Genomic DNA, 22,741 nt, shown 5'->3' on the forward strand with positions numbered 1-22,741 from the left:
TAAATTGGGGGATACCGTATATACAATATTAGGCAAGGTTCGACATTATATTTTGTTCTTCGTCAGTACATTGTATTGATATTGTGTTATTGTATGTATGTAAATGCTTTGCACTTTTGGAAACCGTATAAAATAAAATGAATGCAGGAATTAACTCTTTTTTTTTCTCTGCTGCCAGTTCGGGTCACTGAAATCTGTAAATCTAATTTCTTTTTTTTTCTTTTTTTTTCTTTTTTTTTTTGGGGGGGGGGTCCCGAAAAAACAAATGTTTGACGTGACATGAACTAATCCGAAACATATATAGCAATCCATTTGAATCTTAGTTGCCCAATCGGGCTACCAAAAGATAAAGTTGGGGGCCCGACACCTTTTAGTGACCCCGGGCCATCAGAAATGTCGAGCCCTTCATTATGTATGAATTCAATCAGACGAGTTCACGAGACCTTTATCAACATTTTGTGTGTTTGCCTTTGCATTTCTGGTTTACTTTGTCTGTAACCATAATTTGATTAGTGAACTGTAAATAGAACCATACAGCGTACATTCAATGTTTACTTTTCATTTCTCGTTCCCTCTCTTGACACGTATAATATGATCAGCAATGCAGCTCTTCAGCAGTAAAGGACATGCAACCCATCAAGTAATGACATCACAGATCCAGACTGCTTCATAATATCCCTCCGCCAAAATACTAAAGGTTTCCAATGTTTGTAAAGCCCTCGTTGCAGAGGGAGGAGGGAATGTGAAACCGAACTGTGCAGGTAGACCCATGGTCTGGGATAGCATTTCAATCCGTACGAAAGTATACACAATGTTAACTCCGTGCTTGCAACTCATTCACTGATACATGTACTTCCCTGAGGAACCCCTTAAATCTAACACGTTTATTTTCATCGTCTTTTTAATCCCATGTATATATATATATATCAACATAATTATATCAGAACGTTCATACACACACACATATATATATATATATATATATATATTCACACACACAAACATGCACACACATAATAAAAATAATGCATATATATGATATATTTATATATATATATATATATACATATATATATATTTATTTATTTATTTATTATAACTATAACTATAACTATAAAGCCCTACATGAATGTGAGGCAGGCCCCTCCTCCCGAGCCCCGTCCCTCCTCCCGAGCCCCGTCTTCACCTCACTACGAAAATAAAGTATGACATCATTGCAATTAAGCTGAGTTATGTGATTTTTATTTTGAATTAAGGTTATAATATGACACTAGCCTGTTGTTTCTTTTCCCTTTCTAAAACTTTGAAAATGTGTAAATGGTTCTTGTCAGGACCTAATTTCAACGAAAATACTCATGATGTGTACATGCTTGCTTGTAGTCTAATCAAGAAAGTCAACTTAAAGTCGGATTGAAATTTCACTATAGATAGTCCCTCAGTGTAGAATCGTTTGTAATTAGTCATAAGCGAGTAAACTCCACGCCAATACAGAAGAGCAATTGATTTCCTAGTAACGTGAATGAAGACTTTCAAAATAAGCTTGGTGGCACATTTTATCAAGAGAGGTTTACCATGACCTCACAAAGCCTAAATAACTTGGGCAGCGGATATGGTGGAGGGGCTTAACCGAATTACTCGTTTCTTGAGTGAACACGTCAAGTCAGTGTAACCAGATATGATTCATTAAAAGATTGCTCTTTATTCTTCTTGTCAATGAGATTCATTTTCACAACGTTGTCAGACAGTCCAGTTTATAGATAGGTTGTCACGGGCGGATCCAGGAATTCCGTAAAGAGGGGGCGCCTTTACAAATTAAGGGGGGGGGGGGGCGCATGCACCCTAACCCAATTTTTCTTTTTATTTCATTTGTTTCAAAAAATAAAGGGGGCCCCGGTGCTCTCCCCCCGGATCCGCCACTGGTTGTAAATTCTTATAGTTTGAAAAAAAAATTAACTTTCTTGATACAGCTGTACTCAACAAAGTCCTGCTGCAACGCAAACTAACACATGCAACGTTTATCTTGCCTGTGCCTTTGCTGCCCTATTATCTGGAATATTCCATGCCTATCAATCGTAAATGTTCCAACTCTAGATCGTTCTGCACATCGGCTTAGATTGCGTTACAATAATCCAAATCAGCCACTTTTGATTGTTATCTTTTCTCGCTTTGACTCTAAATGCACATGTAGACACAGGTCAGTTTATTACGCGAATTTAGAATCTAAGTATCCTTTTCGTCATTGTCCAGCTATCTATGTGACCATGAATGTGAAAACTCATTTGGATTTATCTCTGGACTCTGCTGCGATGCAGGGCAAACCATCACATCCCTCACAGGTGCGTGGAGGGGAGTCTTAGTACAGAGTTTTGGGTCGTTTGGCCAGATAGGCCTTAACGCTTGGAATTTCTGAGACGCGCTGTTTCAGCTCCACGAGTTTGGGATATTTAGAGAAGAGGTCTTTGCCAAGATGGTCCACACCAACGTCGACGAGGTTGAAGACGGTCACATCAGCGTAGGATGGCTGCAGATAAGAGGACAAAATAAATCGAAAATGAGAAAGAAAAATCAGGTGAATCAGTTGACAGACAAATATCTTATCGAGCGCAGAACACAGCTTTACAAGGTCAGTATTGATTTGTTATCATTATAGTTTTACAGTTCGGTTTTAAGCGGTAGTGATAATCAAAATGGAAATAATAATACCAAAAGTGAACATTCTTGCCTCTGAGTTACAGTAACGTAACTTACTAATGTTTTCAATTTTAGTCATTGGACAAGTATTAGATACACAAAACCCTTCCTCGAACGTTGCTTGTAAAAGTAATTCAAACCTTTTTTTTTAATTGAATCAAGGATATTCCTTCTTTGCCGCAACTACACACCAGTTTAAAAACATGTATTGCAGCTTGGTTGTATTAATACCAAAGATTTCTTACCATGTATAGTTGTCAGTTTGTAACAGCATTGCAAAGTGCTCATTTTACATCATGTTAAACCTCTCTCATTACAACCAAGTTTTACTCAGACGATGATCCAAGATCACTCGACACACGATGTAATCGGGGTGCCCCGTCACGAGACCGACACCCACGAGTCATACAGCCCACGAGTCATGCAGCTCACAAGTCATACAGCCCATGAGTTATACAGCTCACGAGTCATACAGCCCATGAGTTCGACACAAAGCTAACAAGGCCCACGAGACCGACACGTAGAGCGCCGTGTTGTATCTGTCGTACTCGTGAGCTGTTTCACCAAGTGTCGAACTCATGGGCTGTATGACTCATGGACCTGTTTTCAATGTCGAACTCGTGGGCTGTATGACTCGTGGATGTCGGCCTAGTGGGATGACCCCATGCATGTGATCATCCACCCAGGTGCACTTAGTTCAAAAGACAAACCACAAAGCTGCCCCATAACTGTAAAAACAAAATTGTCGGACTGCATGGCTTTCCATTTCCATTATAAGGACATCACCATGACACAAAGACAAAACAAAGACGTTTCCTCTTCGTCAAGAAGAAGAAGAAATAATTCCTGTTCACAATTGCAAGGACCTGCATTTCTTATATCATTTTTCAAGACCATGAATTCGTAATGGCATTGGAATTTCACTACCAACTGTTTTCTCCGCCCCTCGGACAGAGTTCGATACCTACTGAACGATACGATTCTATTTATAAAAGGAGGTTAACTGAATACCAGTAGTCAACGTCTATGTATAAAAGAGGAGTTTGGTCTTTAAATTAGAATCCCTCAGAGAGCGCATACTTCTACAGGGTGACCTCGGCCTTGACGGTGATCCAGATCACCACCAAATATAATATACCTATATATATATATATATATAGTATGTATATATATATATATATATATATATATATATATATATATATATGTGTGTGTGTGTGTGTGTGTGTGTGTGTGTGTGTGTGTGTGTGTATGTGTGTGTGTGTCCATTTGCCACAGATGATCCATCTTGAAATTCCATCAAAATCCGTTAAAACTGTTGGAGGAATTCTAACAAACATGCAAACAGACTAACATTCGCAGCCCTCAAAAATAAAACTTCTTGGCTGATGTAATCCTAACTCTATAAATCTGAAATCTGAATTTCTACTTCTTCTCCAGGCATGAAGACAAATAACAAAGTTGCTAAACCGACGATTTCAGAAATCGATTACAGAAATCACCGACTGACTCAAAACCAAATGTCAGACGATTGAGTTCGCTCCTTCCAACATTAGACTGTTCAAAGGTCCTAAACCTTATTTTGGGTTGTTGATTTACAAACACGGCAAAGAGGAGCTATCAATGTGTAACACGTTGTTAAGCAAAAATTAAGATTCCTTTTCTCTCTCTCTCTCTCTCAAGACCGTGTTTTATCTTTTATTATCATTTTTATGAAAATAAATACGTTCTACCAAAGCAGATCAATTTCTTTGTGAGTAATCGTGGCATTGGTTGTTACTTTGACTAATGTGAAAAGTAAAAATGTCGCTGTTTCTTGGATAACTGCGTGCGGGTGCTCGCTTTTTTGAGTGTAAGGTGTAACTTGTGCAGACGATAGAAGTGGTGGGTGGGTGGGGGGGGGGGGTGAAATATTTTGACGCCTAACTTGAGGTCTTGTATGGATGAATAATTAGCCATTACCCTCAAGCATATTTGGTTAATATTAAAATATCCCACCAGTATGATTTTCCTAAATGCGTTTGTCAGGCGCATTTTGGAGCTTCGATCGCACTGAGAAATAACTTCACGGCGTATTTTAACTTCAAACGTATTTTCTCGCCCCTGTTGTCCTAAGGCACTTGCAGAGTAGATTTATTTGATTTATATTATTTCTGCATCTATTTATCTATATTTCCGTTCCCTTTTCACGCATCCCATTATTTCTTCGATATACGTCTGTCAAAGATCGCTGGATCTGTTATGCTTTCTGTCCGTTGTATTGTATTCCTCTTATGTAAGTCTTGTCTCATTCTGTCTTGTCTCTTAGTCTCCCTATATTAGTTTGTCGTCCCAGTCTCGTTTAATGTTTATTCGCGTGTGTGTGTGTCTGTTTGTTACTTTGTCTTCTAGTTAGACTTCCAGACTTTTTCCAGACTTTTTTTTTCAGCCTTTTATCCTTTGTGCATCACTTTACTTTTCTATTTGACATTCTGTACCTGAAGGGCCACATTCTGCAAGCTTTGTCTTTTTAGTGGGTCCCTCCAGTTTTCGATGTTTGCGTATTCTTATTTCGTCTTTATCACTTCAGTTCTCATGTCAATGTACTGTTACTCCATGGTTACACAATTATTATTTTCTCAGATTACTTTGTTTTGATTATGCAACCTTATTCTCTGTTACAAAAGAAATTGAAATTTCTATGTTCTTTTCGAAAAATGGAATAAAATTTGAATTGAATCGAATTGAAGACCTCCTCGTCAGTGAAAAACGAGGGAAACAGAGGATCGTTACTGCTTCATTTCCCGTGGTGTCGAAATTTCAACGCAAGGGATGATGTTCAACATTGGTGGCATTTTGAAATTTCGCTTGGAGCTAGCGATGGGTGAAGTTATTTACCTTGTCTCCATCGAAGTAGGCGGAAGAACTCTGGCCTCGTAGCTTCTCTATGAACGCGAGGAGCCGTGGAGCGGTCTCTTCCATGAATTTCTTCTTCATCTCGGCCTAGGGGTGATGGAGTGGAGACAACGAGAAGTCCTACATCATTTCAAGGTATTCAGCATTGTCTAGGGTCATGTAAACCATTTTACTTAATATCTCCTAGTCTTACCCGATTCTTTTCTGCCTACGCTTGATGAAAGTTTGCTGCAAATTCTTTAAAAAAGTTTGAATATTTGTATTAATTTAGCGTGCTGCAATTTCCTAATGAACGTTATGATAATTTGCAGTGTTACAATAGTATCAAGAAAATCAAGAAGAATTGAAGAGTTACAGGGAGCGTATAGTTTTGGCTGAGACCTAACTTCAGGTTCTAATATCTTTGGTGAGATAATGAGAGACCTCTCATGAAATATGAAAGAGCATGTATTTCCAAGAGGGATTCAATGCTTATTTGATGAAAATTGGTTTTAAAATGCCTGCGCTATTAAAAAAGAGCATTCCTAATAAAAAAAAAAAATGGGACCAACTTTAGTAGGATCGCTTTGTTTTTACTTTGTTTATGGATGTCTCAGCAATTCCAAACCGATTTTCATCTAGTATACCTTGAATTCCTCTTAAAATGGTATGCTCTGTACTATTTTATAAGTCGTTTCTTGATATCTCACAAAAAGTTAAAAGCCCAAATTCTCATCTCCACCAATACTATACAATCTCTATGGAAAATACAATTTGCCTTCGCATAACTATAAATACGTAACAACTCGAAGAAACGCAGTTGTCAAAAAACAAACAAAAACAAAACAAAGCAAAACGAAAACAACGCCCGAATCGTGAGAATTAGGTGTTGTTGGTTTTTTTTTTTCGGGATAACGTGACGCAGCAAGTTCGAGGTCGGAATATGTACCAATAGCGCATACTGATTTTCATAAAGGTCAAATGTTGCTAGTTTTTCTATCTTTTAGGTATAATATTGCATTGTCGAATATTACATTGAAAATAAGCGTTACTAAGCATGTCGCATCACACGTCAGAATTCAGTGGCACCGGGTCTTTGTTCGTGTTGCAGTTGCAATCTCGGAATGCAAGGTGTGTTTGGCAATATAATGATTCTTTAATACGAGAGTGATAACATTAACAACGATTCTTTTCGTTAAGATTCTTGACAAAAAGAGCCATAGGTCTTTTAACAACACAGTCTGAAAACCAGTTTACAGTTACACTATTGTGCACACGAGCAGAACAGGTCTTTTCTAGTCACCTGGTCTATACGCAAGTTTATCCTTTGTTTGAACATGAATTTCATACTGTTGCGAATTTCATACTGTTGCGACGGCCAAGCTTATTCCTACGCATTACGCCGCTTTGACAACGAATGACGTGCCTAACCCACTGCTAAAAGAGGTTAATATTTCAATAGTGGGCGCTTGAGCTAACTGTGAAATGGCTGATAGTGATAATCCATCAAAAAAAAAAAAAATGATGCACTCAGTCACATTAAGGCCATAAGCAGTCAATAAGCAACGGAATATATTTCTGGTGAATATTTGTGAAGAGAAGAGAATGAAGAAAGAATTACATAAAAAATTCAGTTTGAGCAAACAAACAAAAAATAATCTACTCAGTATGTACCCTCTCCAGTTCGTTCTCGAAGGAAACTATTTCATATATGAAAATTAAGTGTGTGAATTTCTTGACATTTTGGTGTAACCTTGAGAGATCAGTGATACCTTTTTCGCTTCATCACTCTCGGTGGCGATGAACTTTGACATTCCCTCTATGAAGTCGTCGAAGGTCTCGACCACGAGGTCCATGATAGTTGCCTCCTTGTTGTTGCTGCCATAGAAACCTACAACGTGATCAATCATAAAACGGGTGCTGTTCGTTATTCCGAAGGTTCATTAATCCGAACATTTGTGGTGCTATTCCGTAGGTTCTTTATTCCAAAGTTTCGTTATTCCAAAGGTTCGTTTATCCGAAAATGAAATAAAGTTCGCTATTCCGAAGGCTCGTTTATCCGAAAATGAAATAGGGTTCATTGTTCCGAAAATTCGTTAATCCGAAAATGAAATACGGTTCGTTATTCCGAAGGTTCGTTGATCCGACAATGAAATAGGGTCCGTAACGAATCTTCGGAATAACGAGCTTTATTTTATTTTCGGATTAACGAACCTTCGGAATAACGAACCTTATTTCATTTTCGGATTAACGAACCTTCGGAATAACGAACCTTCGGACTAAACAACCTTCGGAATAACGAACCTTCAGAATAACGGACTGTAACCCATAAAACAACGCTGTTCACGTCGGGCTTCAAAGTGACACTAGCCAGTTCTTCTTGCTTTCATCAACAGACATTCATGACCCCCTGTGCACAGTCAGGTGCATTATTTAAACATGTATGAATTCTAGCCACTGAAAAGTTCAGTCAATTTCAATACAACTGAAGTGACTTTACATTCTTTAAATCCACATGTGTTGCGTTGAAATCCCCTCATATTTTGATAAATCGCTTCAATACAGTAGACTGAAATAGCCGCCAACATTCTGAAACATAAGGGGCTCAAATTTGTAAATAGTGGACCTTTGAAGGAATGAAGCGACCGAGGTTCCCCACAATGAAACCAAAGGGCAGATTTGCACAAGTAATACAGGCAAACAAGTCATACAGACTGACAAGGAAACGGAGACAGACACAAATTAAAACACCTCAGAGATTTATCTCACCAAATTCTCGGGCGAGGTAGCGCTGAATAGCTCGGCTCTGTGGCAGGATTGGTCGGCCCTCTATCTCCAGAATGGGCAGCTGGCCTAGCGGGGCTTCTGTCGGCGTGTAGATTGAGAGACAAGAATTGACCATCGTATAAATCAACCTTAATGATTTTTTGTCCCATCTCAAGAAAAAAAAAAAAGACATCTCAAAGCTTACAGGAGGAATACACGATTAACCAACCAACAAAATATAATATATCAATAAATATATAAATAGATATAACATATTCAAATTGTATCCATAACAATAGTTCCTGTGAAATATCGAGTAATGCATTTTGCTTGACAAATCCACATGTAAAACACACACAAAAAAGAATGTTATGTAGAAGCAGGTGAATTGAACAAATCAATGTCAGGTCCAGAGAGAAAAATATTTATGAAATTCGAAAATTTTGTGAAAATATATAGAATTATACTTGTTCATTGAAAATTCAAAATGAACATCACGTGCAAATATTATATTCTTTAAAAAAATGTTAACGCAAAATAACAAAATGGCTGCATTCCAAAGTGCTAATTGATGGATCATTACCGTCACCTGGTCTACGCAAATTCATTCTTTGTTTGAACATGACTGAGGTATTTCATAACTGTTTCGTCGGGCAAGCTTATGCCTTCTGTCGCTTGAAAAGTATAGTGGAGTGCCTAATCAACTGAGAAAGAAGAAAGATCATTTGTACCCATGTACTAGCGGCGTAAATCCGTACTGAGGAGTGGGGGGGGGGGGGGATGGTCACCATCACCACGATCACAAGCCCATAACCGGACCGGCACGGCCTTGGGGGGGGGGGGGAAGCTTTGTGCCCCCTCCCCCCCCCCCCCCCACACACACACACTTTACAGGGATCGGATGTTCCACTCTTTTGCAGAAATATAAAGTGGGAGGAAAATGGCAGCAAAAATATGAAGACTTTTTGTTCTTGTTGTTGCTTTTTTTTTGCTTGTCAGATGACTTGCGGCGGAAAATCAGTTTGTTTTTTAAATATCTGTGAGAGGGAGCGGAGCGACCGAACGGGGGGAGGGTGTGTAAGAGGGGGGGGGGGTGCTCCCTCTCCCACACGAGGAAGATTTTGCATTTTAAGACCTGAAATTCAGCGATCTGGTGCACACGTTTGGTGAAATTTTTGTGTTATTTTTCTTTAAAAAACCCAATAGAAAATGAAATATTCACAATATATTATTGAATGACTAAATCGTGGTATTTCAGCTCTTGCTCCGCCTTTGCGACATCACTGCGAAGGCCTACTAAATAGTGGGGTCTATCACCGGCGTAGACAGGATTTGATCTTAGGGGGAGCGGTTATGAGATCGTGAGGGAGCGAAGCAAGCAAGGGGGGAGGGTATGGTAGGGGGGTTTCCCCCTCCCACGGTGAAATCTTTTTTACATTGAAAATTTTGACATTTTACTGTCCAAAAACTGCCGTTTGTAGCTATATTCTTCGCTTTGGAAACTAAGGGGGGGGGGGGGGGCACACCGGCGCAACTGCTGTCAATCACTGGCAGCAACATCAGGAGAATGGCATAGCGATTAAATGCGAGCGAGCGGAGCGAGCGAGCATGAAAATTTTGACATACGTGTTGTAATACTTTTACAGTCTAAAAACTGCCGTTTGTAGATATACTTCTTCGCTTTGGGAATTAAGGGGTGCCGCACCGGGCGCCGCACCGGGCGCAACTGCTGTCAATCACTGGCAGCAACATCAGGAGAATGGCGTAGCGATTAAATGCGAGCGAGCTTGAAAATTTTGGCATTTTACAGTCCAAAAACTGCCGTTTGTGGCTATATTTTTTTGCTTTGGAAATTAAGGGGGGCGCACCGGGTGCAACTGCTGGCAATTACTGGCAGCAACATCAGGAGAATGGAATAACAATTGAATGTGAGCGAGTGAAGCAAGCGAGCTTGAAAATCTTGACATTTTACAGTCCAAAAACTGCCGTTTTTGGCTGTATTTTTCGCTTTGGAAATTAAGGGGGGCGCACCGGGCGCAACTGCTGGCAGTTACTGGCAGCAACATCAGGGGAATGGCATAACGATTAAATGCGGGCGAGTGAAGCGAGTGAGCTTGAAAATTTTGACTTTTTACAGTCCCAAAACTGTCGTTTGTAGCTATATTCTTCGCTTTGGAAATTAAGGGGGGGGGGGGCGCACCGGGCACAAGTGCTGGCAATTACTGGCAGTATGCAACATCAGGAGAATGGCATAACGATTGAATGCGAGCAAGCGAAGCGAGCGAGTTTGAAAATTGTGACATTTTACAGTGCTTTTGTTAAGTGAAAGATCTGCTGCACACTCTTTGATAAATTAGGGAAATATACGTCAATCTCAAAAGTGTACAAAGTCTATCGAAAGGGATCCTGTATAGCGGAGCTTTTGCATGTTTAAGATTGCAATACAACTATCTGGTGCATAGTTCTGGCGATATTTGGACAATTTTCCATTAAGAAGGTTCGAGATTTGTCCTCATCTCGGGAATTGCTTGGGGGATAAAAATGATTTGTCTGCCTAAACACTTCCGTAGGGGCGGGCAGATGCCCCTTTGCCCCCCCCCCCCCCCCCCCCCCGAGATAGATTCGACGCCCCTGATCTTCCCTGGGTATGCCCATAGATGTATCCTGACTGAGTCACCAGTCACTGTCGTTTCTCAGGAATGATTCAGGAAATGGAGGGGGTTCAATTATGGCGATATAGTTTTTTTTATTGTTTGTTTGTTTTCGTACATATTTTGCAGATGGTTCCAAGTTACTCGCGTCATAGCATGTTTACATGTAGGCCTATACTATGTGACGTTGTCAACGTCTGAGCCATACCTTACATTGTACAGTATCGTCGGCCTCATGCCAAAAGGGCACTAATAGTGTACAAAGTCTATGGTGTTAAGGCCCTTTTGGCATAAGGCCGACGGTTATGTCGATGTTACTTTCTTCGCGAGCGAGTGAAGCGAGCGAGCGCTTGAGAAAATTATGTATACATTTTCCTACAAGATAGAATACTGTTCAAACAAACGTACAAACGTACAAACGTCACGCAATATGCCAAAATTGATACAATCACATTTCTGCTTGGTCCATTTTTTTTTTCAAAATTCAGGGGGGGGGATGATTGTACAGGCCATCCCCCCTCCTCCATTTCAGGGGGGGAGGGGATATATCCCCCCCATCCCCCCCCCCCGGGATTTACGCCCCTGCCATGTACACATGAGCTAACCTTGAACTGGCATATTATGGGTATGTCACACCAGCATACATGTTATGGAAATTATCGTGTTTGTGTGTTGATCTCGCAAACAAAATCATTATTGTACGATGTCAAAAATGCGAATAAAGATGAAATATAATGAGAATGAAATATCAAGACGCAGGTAAAATCAAAACAACACAGTAACACAAAAAGAGTGAGAACATTCATTTGATAACTCAGTGTTACGAGAAGCATTACAAATCCTACTGCAAAAGAGAATATACCATTCCTATGGTCTCTGTCTTGCCCCCCCCCCCCCCACACCCTTTTTTAGTGGGTTGGGAGAGTATATTTTTTGGACTTGCTGGTACAGGCCATAATAACATGAATGTACTTAGCTGAAGGTGCAAAGCTTAGCTGGATCCTTTGATAGTTTTACAGAGATTCTCTTAATGTGATTGCCACAACCCCCCCCCCCCCCAATACTCGTGGGATATAACGATTGTCAACCAATACCACCGACGAAGTGAATACCTTGGAGCAGCGTGTATCCAGGAAAAATATTAATATTGTTAGCATTACAATTTGTTTGAAATAGCTGCTGAGGAAGACATGAATGTTTTAAGCAAGCAGTAACCATGGTAACAGTACCGATGGCTTTGAGTCCCTTCTGGAGGGCAAAGTGATGAGGACAAAATGCCTTCGCTAGGGACATACTCCAAACCGCCGCCAGTCCAGCGATTCGAACTGAGGACCTCGGATTGAAAGTCCGTTGTCTTATCCACTGCGCCACAATAGAAATATGTATCTCATTGAATGTGTGTTTTTTTTTACGCTTTCACAAGATATTACATAACCACAAACATTCACGTCGGGTTCATTATCAAATACAATGTAATGCGATCACAGAGTTGAATTAGATCGATTATGAAGGATACTGAATAACACTGCGGTCAAGAACATAATATTCTTGACGGAGATTTCGTTAAATTGACAAGTATAACCCAAACGAGTTGTAAACAGTTGCGTGCAGTTACGTATCATCTTATGTTGTTCTGTAAGCCCATTCCAGTCCTCAAGCTATCAATTGTCTGTCGTCTGTTCATAGTTTACATAACATACTCTTTTTCTCTTCCGAGGTGGCAAACGCGGCGTCATAGGGGAGGCGCACGTCTTCGAACTCGACGCCTTTTAGGGCGAACAGGAGCCGGGCGATCTCCACTCGACCTCGCGCGTCAAAATAAGTCAACTTGTAGGACGGCATCTTTCTCGCGTGTCTCGTCTGTTTTTCGAGAAAAGGGAGGCGGAAGTGTTGCAGAGGCGATGCAATGCTGTATAAACGAAGAGAAAGAGGAAATGGAGGGAATGAGAGATTGATGATAATAATATGTTTTCCCGCCCAATTTCATCAGATTTGCATTCGATTTAACGATGCTGTCATTCAAGTACAAGTGAATTTGAATGATCATAGAGATCGACGTTCAAAAAGGTAACTATAACTCATTGAATTTAATTTCATCAGCATGCGATTTCATGAGTTTTTCACAAAAAGATGTTAAAAGGGCATTCAAATTAAAAAAAGCAAGTGCAACGCATTCAAATTCGCATCAGCACCGCCGTGGAGAACGGTAAGGAATTCAAATTCACGATAAGGCAAACAACTACAAAGTATCGGCAGTCTCTTTCGTTGTCGCTTTTATTCTTTGTAGTTACTCAGCTGTTTGAATATGCAAACTTAATGTACATTGAAATGTGATTTTTCACTCATACTAACTAATAACTCGTATTACCCCACTTTCAAACACATACATTTACATTTTATTCATACACGATTGTAGCCGCTGCTATACACATTACAGAGTATATGCGTGAACATCTCGAATACGGACAGATAAAAGAACGAAGCATGACATTGACAACCATCAAAACTGGCGATATAACCCTTTGGTGAAAGAGGTATTTATACAGCTGATCCGATTGCGGCAACTTATCACACGGGGCCAACTAAGGAATAGAATCTAAATGGATCAATATGGATTTGGACGTATAGGACCCCTAAGATATTCTGGAATATGTCTTTTTCCTAAATGTTACATCCATACAATTAGGGATGAATTGAAAGTGACTGGAAGGTCGACAGGAAAGAAATCCATACATCCAATAAAATCAAGATAATTAAATGAGACTTGGAAATGAAAATGAAATTGTATCATTGAATCGTATAACCGTGAATAAAAAAGGCCCGTAGAAGTTGTGTATGTTGATTGAATTTGTACGTTCAAAGTGCCAAGTTGTGTTCCTGGCTATAAATGAAATTGAAACTGGTATTTGGTACGAATTTCAACGTCTATCCACCTGGCGCGAAATTGAATGCAAACTTTTGAGTCGTTGACTAAAATAGATTTATCTCTTAATCAAAATGAAATAAAATCTAAAAGGAATGATATGAAATGAAATTGAATACTCAAAGAACTAAATGAACCGTGAGAGTAGAGCAGTGACCAAAATCGCTTGAATTTAAACGTTTCAATAATTCGGATGCAAATCTGATAAAATTGGGCCGGAAAACCTATAACATTCAGTGTTACTATGCGAGGAGCTACAGACATAAATCACCAGTTCTATTTTGCTACAAATTATGCACCATCTGCTCGTGCATAATACAACATGTATAGTTCAGTGGAGCTACGACACGCCCATCTCTTTTGCACGTAGCACTAGGTCCACCCTAAATGATCGAGTGTGGTTGGATGGAGTTAGATGTGAATATGTGTCATGACTGACGTGTAATCTTTTTGTTACTAGCATTACTTTACCCTTATAATTTCCCTACAAACGATGATTAACACCCTCCGTGTAACAGACACAGTATAGAAAAGAATGAGCAAAGATCAATCCTTAGTAACCTGGAACACAGCAAGTTTTTTCACAAAAACAAAAGCAGCACCACCACTTACCAGAATGGACGAACACCGCAGGCAGCGCAAGGACTGTGAAAACCACTCGTCCGTCAGTTCAGTTTTCAAGCTCACACCCTGCGCACACGGATCTTCCATGTGAGTGCAATGCGAACTTGAACTTACTGTTCGGTGCAACGCGATACATGACGCAGCATTTTTCTCCCATCCGCTCTCCTTATATTATCTCATTTTTTTAATACACATTTACACTATTATCTTTCTTTCAAAGGTACCGATCTATACGCAGCAGAAGGTGCTCTGCACGACGTGAAAGGAAAAAATAGTGTGTGACGCCGCGCGAACAAAGCATGGAAGGTCGGAAGCTGGCGGTGGACGTGCAAAGGTCGATCAATGTCAATTGAAAAGAAAAGAAAAAGTCTCACAGGGACGTCCATGCAAAAATTAACAAAGGAATCTGCTTAGTATTGATTCAATGTCTTCTGACGATTTTAATAGCCAAGTAAATTCGTTTCTTTCACACCGAGCCCCAACATTTTTGAATTGACAAAGTAGTCTTTTCTTGAGTACTGAAGGATAAGCTTTATTGTGTGTGTGTGTGGTTTTTTTTTTTTTTTTTTTACAAAGGATATGATTTCAAGGTATGCAAAACGCATCAATTATAAGGTTGATAGAAGGGGGATGTGTCTTGGATTTCTGAATATTACAATGTTATGATAACGCATTCAAGTCATATTCATATTCCCCGTAAAAATGTAACCTTGACAGACCTGCCTCTCCTAGCATCAACTTATAGTTATAGAGTGCATTCCGATGAATTTAGGATAATTTAATTTCCTTGGAATGTAAGAGGTGAGGCAACTGGTACTGAGAATGTCAGGATGAAGCATGCAGACATCTAAATGCATTATTTTCTGTAAAAAAAGAAGTATATATATTTTGTTGTTGATACCATCATCCATAATTGGTTACAATGTTTACCTATTGGTTACAAATGGTAAACAAAACATTTCTTTATTGCGTGTTATGTGCGTGACATTTCAAACATTGTATCGATTAGCATATTACAAGATAAATCATCGGCATACACATTTTGAGGGACTGTATCGACGGGATTGTTGTGTCAAATTTTTAATCATTATAAACTATGATACACATTAATTGCATTCATAATACTCTCATCACAGCAATAATTATCAAAGTATATATATATAATACATATATACTTTGATAATTATTGCTGTGATATATTGCGCTGTATATTATATATATATATATATATATATTGCATATATTGTATGTATAAATTCATTCACAATCTATACACAATCAATGTCTTGACATAATCAGTCATTATAATACTGGTGCGTCGATTTCAAAATTTACCCCCAAGAATTGAAACAGTTTCTTCCCCTTTTCTTGACATCATCTGCCAACTGTGGCTAGAAAACTGATAAACACTTCTGATCAGGGGCTGGTCTCCTTGTCGAATCTGATTCTTGTCAATCTTATACCTGGTGTTCTTTGATAGAATAAATCCTTACACGCCATCACTATCATCTTGTCTTTCGGAACAATTATGATTGTTGTTTGCCCAAGCTTCTGGTTTACTTTGTCTGAGTCACCATGCTCTTATAAGTGCTGAGCAAATAGAACCATGTTTTCTGTTCAACTTACTCAATATCCTCGCTCAAGGCACGGACAGAATAAAACAGCATGAAAGTTCTTCCTCAGTGATGAGCATGCGACCCGTCAAAATGACATCATACACTAAAACTGCTGGCCATCTGCCAAAGTAACAAAGGTTCCCAACAGCGGCAGCAGCCGTTCATGTTTACAAAGCCCTCGATGGAGAGGGAGGAGAGAATATGAAACCGAACAATGTAGACCCCTGGCCTGGGAGGACATTAATTTTCAGTGTCTCAAGTACACAATCATATTGATCTGAAGTAGATGGCTTGCAAACTCAACTAGCTGAACGATTCATCAGAATAAGCCAGTTCGGAGATAACTCACGTGCACATGGGTACATCAATTGTTAATGACCTTTCATTTACCTCAGTTGGTTCAAAGCGACATAACGCATCAGTTTGCCCAACATAGCAAAAAGTTATTTATGGAACCCGTATTCAAACAAAGGTTGAACCTGCCTAGATCATGTTAAAGGGATGGTACAGTATTGGTGGAGATGAGAATTGGGCTTTTAACTTTTTGCGAGATACCAAGAAATGCACTTATGATATAGTATAGACCATACCATTTTAGAAGGAATTCAAAGTTTATTTGATGAAAATCGGGTTTGGAATGACTGAAACATCCAAAAACAAAGTACATGTAAAACAAAGAGATCGTAATAAAGTGTGGGTCCCACACTTTATTAGAATTGCTTTTTTTTTTTGGATATCTCAGTCATTTCAAAACCAATTTTCATCAAATACTAGTAAACGTTGAATTCCTCATAGAATTACATGCTCTTTCATATTTCATAAGAGGTTTCTCATTATCTCACCAAAAATGTTAGAAACCTGAAATTAGGTCTCAACCAAAACTATACGATCCCTTTAACATTGCTAAATGCCAGGCTTGCTGTCAGGGTGAATTTACTGGTAGGTACCATTAAAAAGGATTATAGGAATAAGTATTGCATCACAGATGCTTATCTCAGTGAACTTAAAAACCAACCTGTCTCTCAGTACAAACTAATGACCTTTTTCTGCTCATGCGCAAACTGCAAACCCAAACTGGCTTATAACTCATTCACTCAGGGAACGATTCGATCTCACATTTTTCTTGCCACTCTGATGCTGCATGACTGTAATGTGAACATACACACACACACTCACGCACGCGCACACACACACACAAACTCATTATTGATGTCTTACTATATAATTCACAAATATTACAACGGTGACTGGAAAAACATACTTGTGATAATGATAACCATAAAACCACAATAATTAATCATGATCATTATCACAAATATCATTTTCACCAATTTCATCTTTATAGTTTGTTGTTGATGTGTTTTTTTTTCAAAAACAAAACAAAACAAAACAAAACAAAACAAAACAAAACAAACGGTCAGAATTATCACTGCACGTAGGAGACCAAATTTGAAACATTATTACAATGATTATTCAATTGCACAAAATAAGTGCCTGTCGTTCTGATTTGGCCTAAGAAGCTGTTATTTCAATCAAGCTGAGTTATTTGAACATTATCATTATAATTGGAGGTTTCACAATGATCTGTTACTAGTCTTTTGTTTTCTTTCCCAAGTCTAGCTTCTCGCCCCCTCTGTCTTCTTATTTCTCTGTTCACCTCTGAAATATTTCTGCCGTGATCTCATCATGATGGTTGCTATACGTGCTATCAAATGAAATGAATTAAATGTATTCACAGTCATCATTCCCGCTTGGTGGATTTTTTTTCACTATACCTTTTTTCCCCTCGCTAATATCAACTGGATTCTGAGACACTAATAAAGATATGTAACTCATCACATATTCAGTCATTTTGTAGCCAGCTTTACTCTAAGAGTATAGGAAGCGCATGCGGTGGTCTCAATGCGGCAAACTTTGTGGATTACGCCCTCTGTCGGCTCTTCCCCTGTGGATGTGGGTTGATGAAATTGATTACTTTCGGAAAATACTCCTTATATTACAGGATTGATGGTCACACCTGCCATCTGAAAGATTAATTTGCACAGCTTTAGTGTTTAATTATTAATTCTCCTTCAATTCAATAGGAAGATTAATTAATCTTTATCTAAAATTTTGTTTTTTAAGAATTGCGCATGATTATGTCTTATAATACATAGATCTATACTCATTTGTTAATGTTGCAAATCATCTCATCACTATCATATTCGCCATGCGTTTGGTTATCAATCTTTTTCGTTCATTTCAACATCCAATTTTATATATATTTATATATGTATACCATAGATAGCTGAATAAATACCTTATACAGGTAATCACTTCTAATCATGTTGCCTACAGCACATGAAAGCAAAAGGCTACTCCCCCTCCCACCCCCATCGCTTTTAAATATAGTTTCTATACTCCTTGTTCCAGGGATACGATTGAGTGGCAGTATATCGCACGAGACAACTAGCATATCATTATCACGTTCTTCCTTAGGCCTATATACCTGTCACCGAGAAACTTTCTTTTCAACATGCTGGAGAAAGGAAAGTCTCCCTTTGTTTGCGATGCTAACAGTTCACCTAAATCCCTCACCCAGCTACCCGCGGGGCTCGATTTAAGACTGTTGTACGTTGAAAGCAAATACCTGTACCAGTAGGTTTTAAGAAAAATCTAACCACGTCCATCCTTTTCAGATGAGAAGAAAAGAGAAACCGGTTTTATTTGGACTACTTTGAGAGAGGGGGAAGGGGGATAGGCAAATTTACTTTGTAGATTTCCGCTTTGATTCTTTCTTTGTGTGGAAAACGTCACACGCATTTTACCCCAAGTAACTAGGAGAGGTCAGAATATATTGTGATACCCGTTACTAAGAAGGGCAGATGGGAACTTCCAGCTCCTCATAAAGCTCAAGGCATAATTATTAAATCGAGATGGGTATCTAATGATTGGTGTCATCCTTCCTTTTTTTGTCAGTTTTTGACAAGCTTTGTTTTTGCTGACAAGATTTGATCTCGACGTCACTGTACGAGGATGTATAGCATCGCTTGGTCATTATTTGGATGTATTACGAGGAAATATTCATACCAAGATTCCAGTAACTGATCAAGAGCCGTCTGAAAGGTGGGTCACCAAAATGACTGTATAATTATGTTGATTTGTGTGTATGTGCAATCCACTGCTTCCATATAAATACGTTACTACTAGTATTCAATAGCCCTTAATCCCTATCATATTTGATTTTGGTGCAGTTTGAGTTTTATAATATCGTCTTTTTTTTTTCTTAAAGTGCAACAACGAATAAAGTATGAAAACATAAAAGAATAATAAATATCTTATTTATATCATGATTTATTTATTTTTTTATAATGCAACAGAAGATAAAGTTGCAAATTACAAATTGATTTCGTGCAAGTGCACTGTGATGACGATGTTCCCTATGAGAGGTACGTAGTAAACGGTCAGAGTAAGCCAGACGATTTCAATCAAACAACATTCAAAATCTTTGAACCCGTCCAGTTACCGTGTTTCTGAAACTGGAAATGAATCGGCTGAGCATTGTTCAAATTCACTTTTTAATGGACAGTCTATTTGATATTACATATCTTACCGTATAGATAATACAATATCAAACGTTAGCGTAGACTGAGCCGCTGATTTATAACCCTTTAACCTTCGACTAGACGTGGGTTATGAATATTGGAATATACCATCTGTTAATTGCAATTAATGAGGGGTGGGGGATGGTAAGTCGGTGCTGCTGATATATTAAAAATCAACTCCACAACCTTGCGGACATGACGATCGAGCATGTTGTGAAAGGTATAAGCCTGAATGTTAGTTTCTGTTTCTAGTAGATAAACATAGGCTTAGCACACACGATATTATGTGGATCTACTGTATGATTTGAATTGACCTCATTTGATTTTAGGCTACGCCCGTGACTTTGAATTCATCAGTGTAGTAGTAATACAGTTTACACCATTTCGTTTATTTTCTTTAGTATCTCGTATTCCACGTTCTATCGCACTAACTGTCTTTTCTCTTTTCCTATTTTTGTCTACTCTTTCTGGTATTTATATCACTTATTTATCTACTTTGTCTCCGTCGTCTCTACATGCAGTATTCGTCCACAATTCCGCGTGATTATAGAGAAATGCCTTAAGTTCTCTTCTGTCTGATATTCGCCCATTGTAGCCGAGGTATGGGTCTCATCCGCATTAGGCTAAGTCTATCCCTACACAACAGCCTTTTCATTTCTTGAGTCTAGAAAGTCCATAAGCTTTGTACGGGGCAAGTAGCTTGCGAAACCTTTAAATATCGTAGCATTACATATCGGATCAGGCGATACTGGAGTTGAATATTGGGTCTGGTATGAAATAAGAAGAAGAGGAGGAGGAGGAAGATGAATACAATGAGTGTTTTTGTAATATATATATTGTTATACATGTTTATACATATATACATATGATTATGTATGTACATGTAAATATATATATATATATATATATATATATATATATATATCTATATACCCATTTTCTTTGCTCAAAGTTTTCGCTATTTATTATTACAATTGTTTCTGGTCAGTTTTTCCTTCCTTGTTTCAAAATATATTACAAAAAGCTGCATCGCTTCGGCGATCCCTCACATTTATTCCAAAGTTGATTTACATCATTTGGGTTTATGTCAGGTTTGAATGTGTGTGTGTGTGGCACACATGCACACACTATAGCTTCTGACCACACGAGCAAAGAGAATTAAGGGTTTGGGACGAACACCGATCTAGGGCTTTCAATAGCTCAGTCGGTAGAGCGCCGGTCTAGTAATCCGGAGGTCTCGGGTTCGAATCCCGATGAAAACCCATTTTCTTTGCTCAAAGTTTTCGCTATATATATATATATATATATATATGTGTGTGTGTGTGCGTGTGTTTGTGTGTGTGTGTGTATGTGTGTGTGTGTGTGTTTCTCTCTGTTTCTCCTGTTTCTTTTAATTATTTTCCTCGCACTATCTTCTCTCTCCAGTAATATGCAAATTATATGCCTGTTCAGGACCTGTCGGTTTACAAACTTATTCATTAAAAATGTATACCTCTAACAAATGCTGATCCTCAACACAAGAATTTTTTTTTCGAGTGCTATGCAACGTGGCAGAAAACAGTTTATGCAAGCTGCTTCCATAGCACCGACATTTATTTATTGGGAGCAGGCGAATTATTTAATTAACGAGGTGATCGGAGAAAATTTACTAATATGAATACGGCGATAGGTCCTTACACCTGCTTCATTTAGAATAACTTCCTTATATATACTCGGAATATAATTTTGTCCTTGCGTCTTACTTTGCATCTCAATTGTCTCTTTTCATATCCATCTCTATAAGCTAAATGCAAGTTAAATGTCATGCTTAATTAAGCGCTTTATGAATGTTATATATATTATTTATTATTATCAGAAGGGGGTGTGTAAATTCTATGAAGACCTTTTGATGAGCGTCCTTCCCCTTGTTTGGTTTGTTGAGTCACTCGATTAACAGCAACAAGAACAACAACAAAAATTTAATGCACATAATTCACCCAAGATATGGTCCAATTTGCTATGTCTTTAATATTTCCTTGACGTGAAATATCCAGGCTTAACTGTCAACCTCATGATATTGATGTGTTCATTTAGGAATATATTTTTTTTTATGTTTTCATCAGAATGAACACCTGAAAATGTAACCGACTGTATAGAACATGCGACCGCTGGTTTCAGGGAGGCAGTGCAAATAAAGCTCAAATGAAAAAACAAAATCAAATAACAACATTGTATGATTTACTCGAAGTCTCTTCCCCTTTGTATAATAAGTTAATGTCCCGACCTTTCTGGTTTTCTTTAATCATGACTACTTTATTCGTGTTCAGTTCAATGTGAATGGAACTTATTATATATATATACACAACAACCAGGTCCACCGTTTCATGCAAAATCGAACGGCAGGTTAAAACACGTATCTGAGTTACACAGTAACTGTTGAAAGTTTTACTACAACACAAAATACACATACTATAAAATCATAACTGCATTTCAGTGACAACAATCAGACAATGATGTATGCTTCGCCCACAGTATCACAGTTTTAATTCTAGATATGGATTTAAAAAGAATAAATACATTACCGCATTACAACATCATCGTCTAAATCTTGACTAATGTAATACTTGCTCTATTCGTTGACTTTGTTCATTTAACGAGAAAAGCAAGCAATTTGTATTTTCCTGGAAAATCAATGACATAAGAGATCAACCTGCAAGAAGCGTTGGTATTGTACCATGCACTCCCAAACCCTCAGTTGCAAATATCTTGAGGATTTCAAAGAGATAGGTGTTTACTGTTGCTTCAAAGGGCAGTTCAAATAAGAGACATGTCGCTACGATGGAATCATGTTTGATACACTCTTATTTTGCGAGAAAGGAGACTCTTTCAGTCTTCCATATTACCTTGAAAGAAGGTACTAAAAGTAAATTCTATCTAGAAATTATGTTACTTTGTAAGAAAACAGAAGAATCAGAGATGAAGATCAGTGACATTTTTTTTTTTTTAGGTAAAATCGGACACAGACAGAAAACA

General features: G+C 38.4%; 1 protein-coding gene and 1 non-coding gene across 2 annotated transcripts; one reads left to right on the forward strand and one right to left on the reverse strand.

Annotated features, from left to right (window-relative positions):
• Positions 1-1,811: 1,811 nt before the first annotated feature.
• On the reverse strand, positions 1,812-14,639 carry LOC140231633 (S-crystallin SL11-like). The gene is made up of 6 exons (XM_072311782.1): positions 14,518-14,639; positions 12,683-12,891; positions 8,335-8,430; positions 7,338-7,456; positions 5,569-5,673; positions 1,812-2,521 (listed from the first exon to the last, which is right to left on the reverse strand). The coding sequence occupies exons 2-6, from the start codon at positions 12,822-12,824 to the stop codon at positions 2,354-2,356; spliced, it is 630 nt and encodes a 209-aa protein (XP_072167883.1). The 5' UTR covers positions 12,825-12,891; positions 14,518-14,639; the 3' UTR covers positions 1,812-2,353.
• Positions 14,640-20,917: 6,278 nt separating this feature from the next.
• Trnat-agu (transfer RNA threonine (anticodon AGU)) lies at positions 20,918-20,991 on the forward strand. Its single transcript has one exon. It is a non-coding gene; the product is annotated as a tRNA-Thr (tRNA).
• Positions 20,992-22,741: the final 1,750 nt, after the last annotated feature.

The sequence above is a fragment of the Diadema setosum genome, chromosome 8 (genome assembly GCF_964275005.1).
Source record: "Diadema setosum chromosome 8, eeDiaSeto1, whole genome shotgun sequence".
Taxonomy (NCBI): Eukaryota; Metazoa; Echinodermata; class Echinoidea; order Diadematoida; family Diadematidae; genus Diadema; species Diadema setosum.

What these genes read in the sequence shown, in the direction of transcription:
- LOC140231633 (XM_072311782.1), bottom strand. Translation starts at nt 12,824, where the DNA reads ATGCCGTCCTACAAGTTGACTTATTTTGACGCGCGAGGTCGAGTGGAG. An exon ending in AGAGTGATGAAGCGAAAAAG is followed by an intron (nt 5,674 to 7,337) that starts GTATCACTGATC and finishes CATCACCCCTAG; the next exon opens with GCCGAGATGAAGAAGAAATT. An exon ending in CCTACTTCGATGGAGACAAG is followed by an intron (nt 2,522 to 5,568) that starts GTAAATAACTTC and finishes TCTTATCTGCAG; the next exon opens with CCATCCTACGCTGATGTGAC.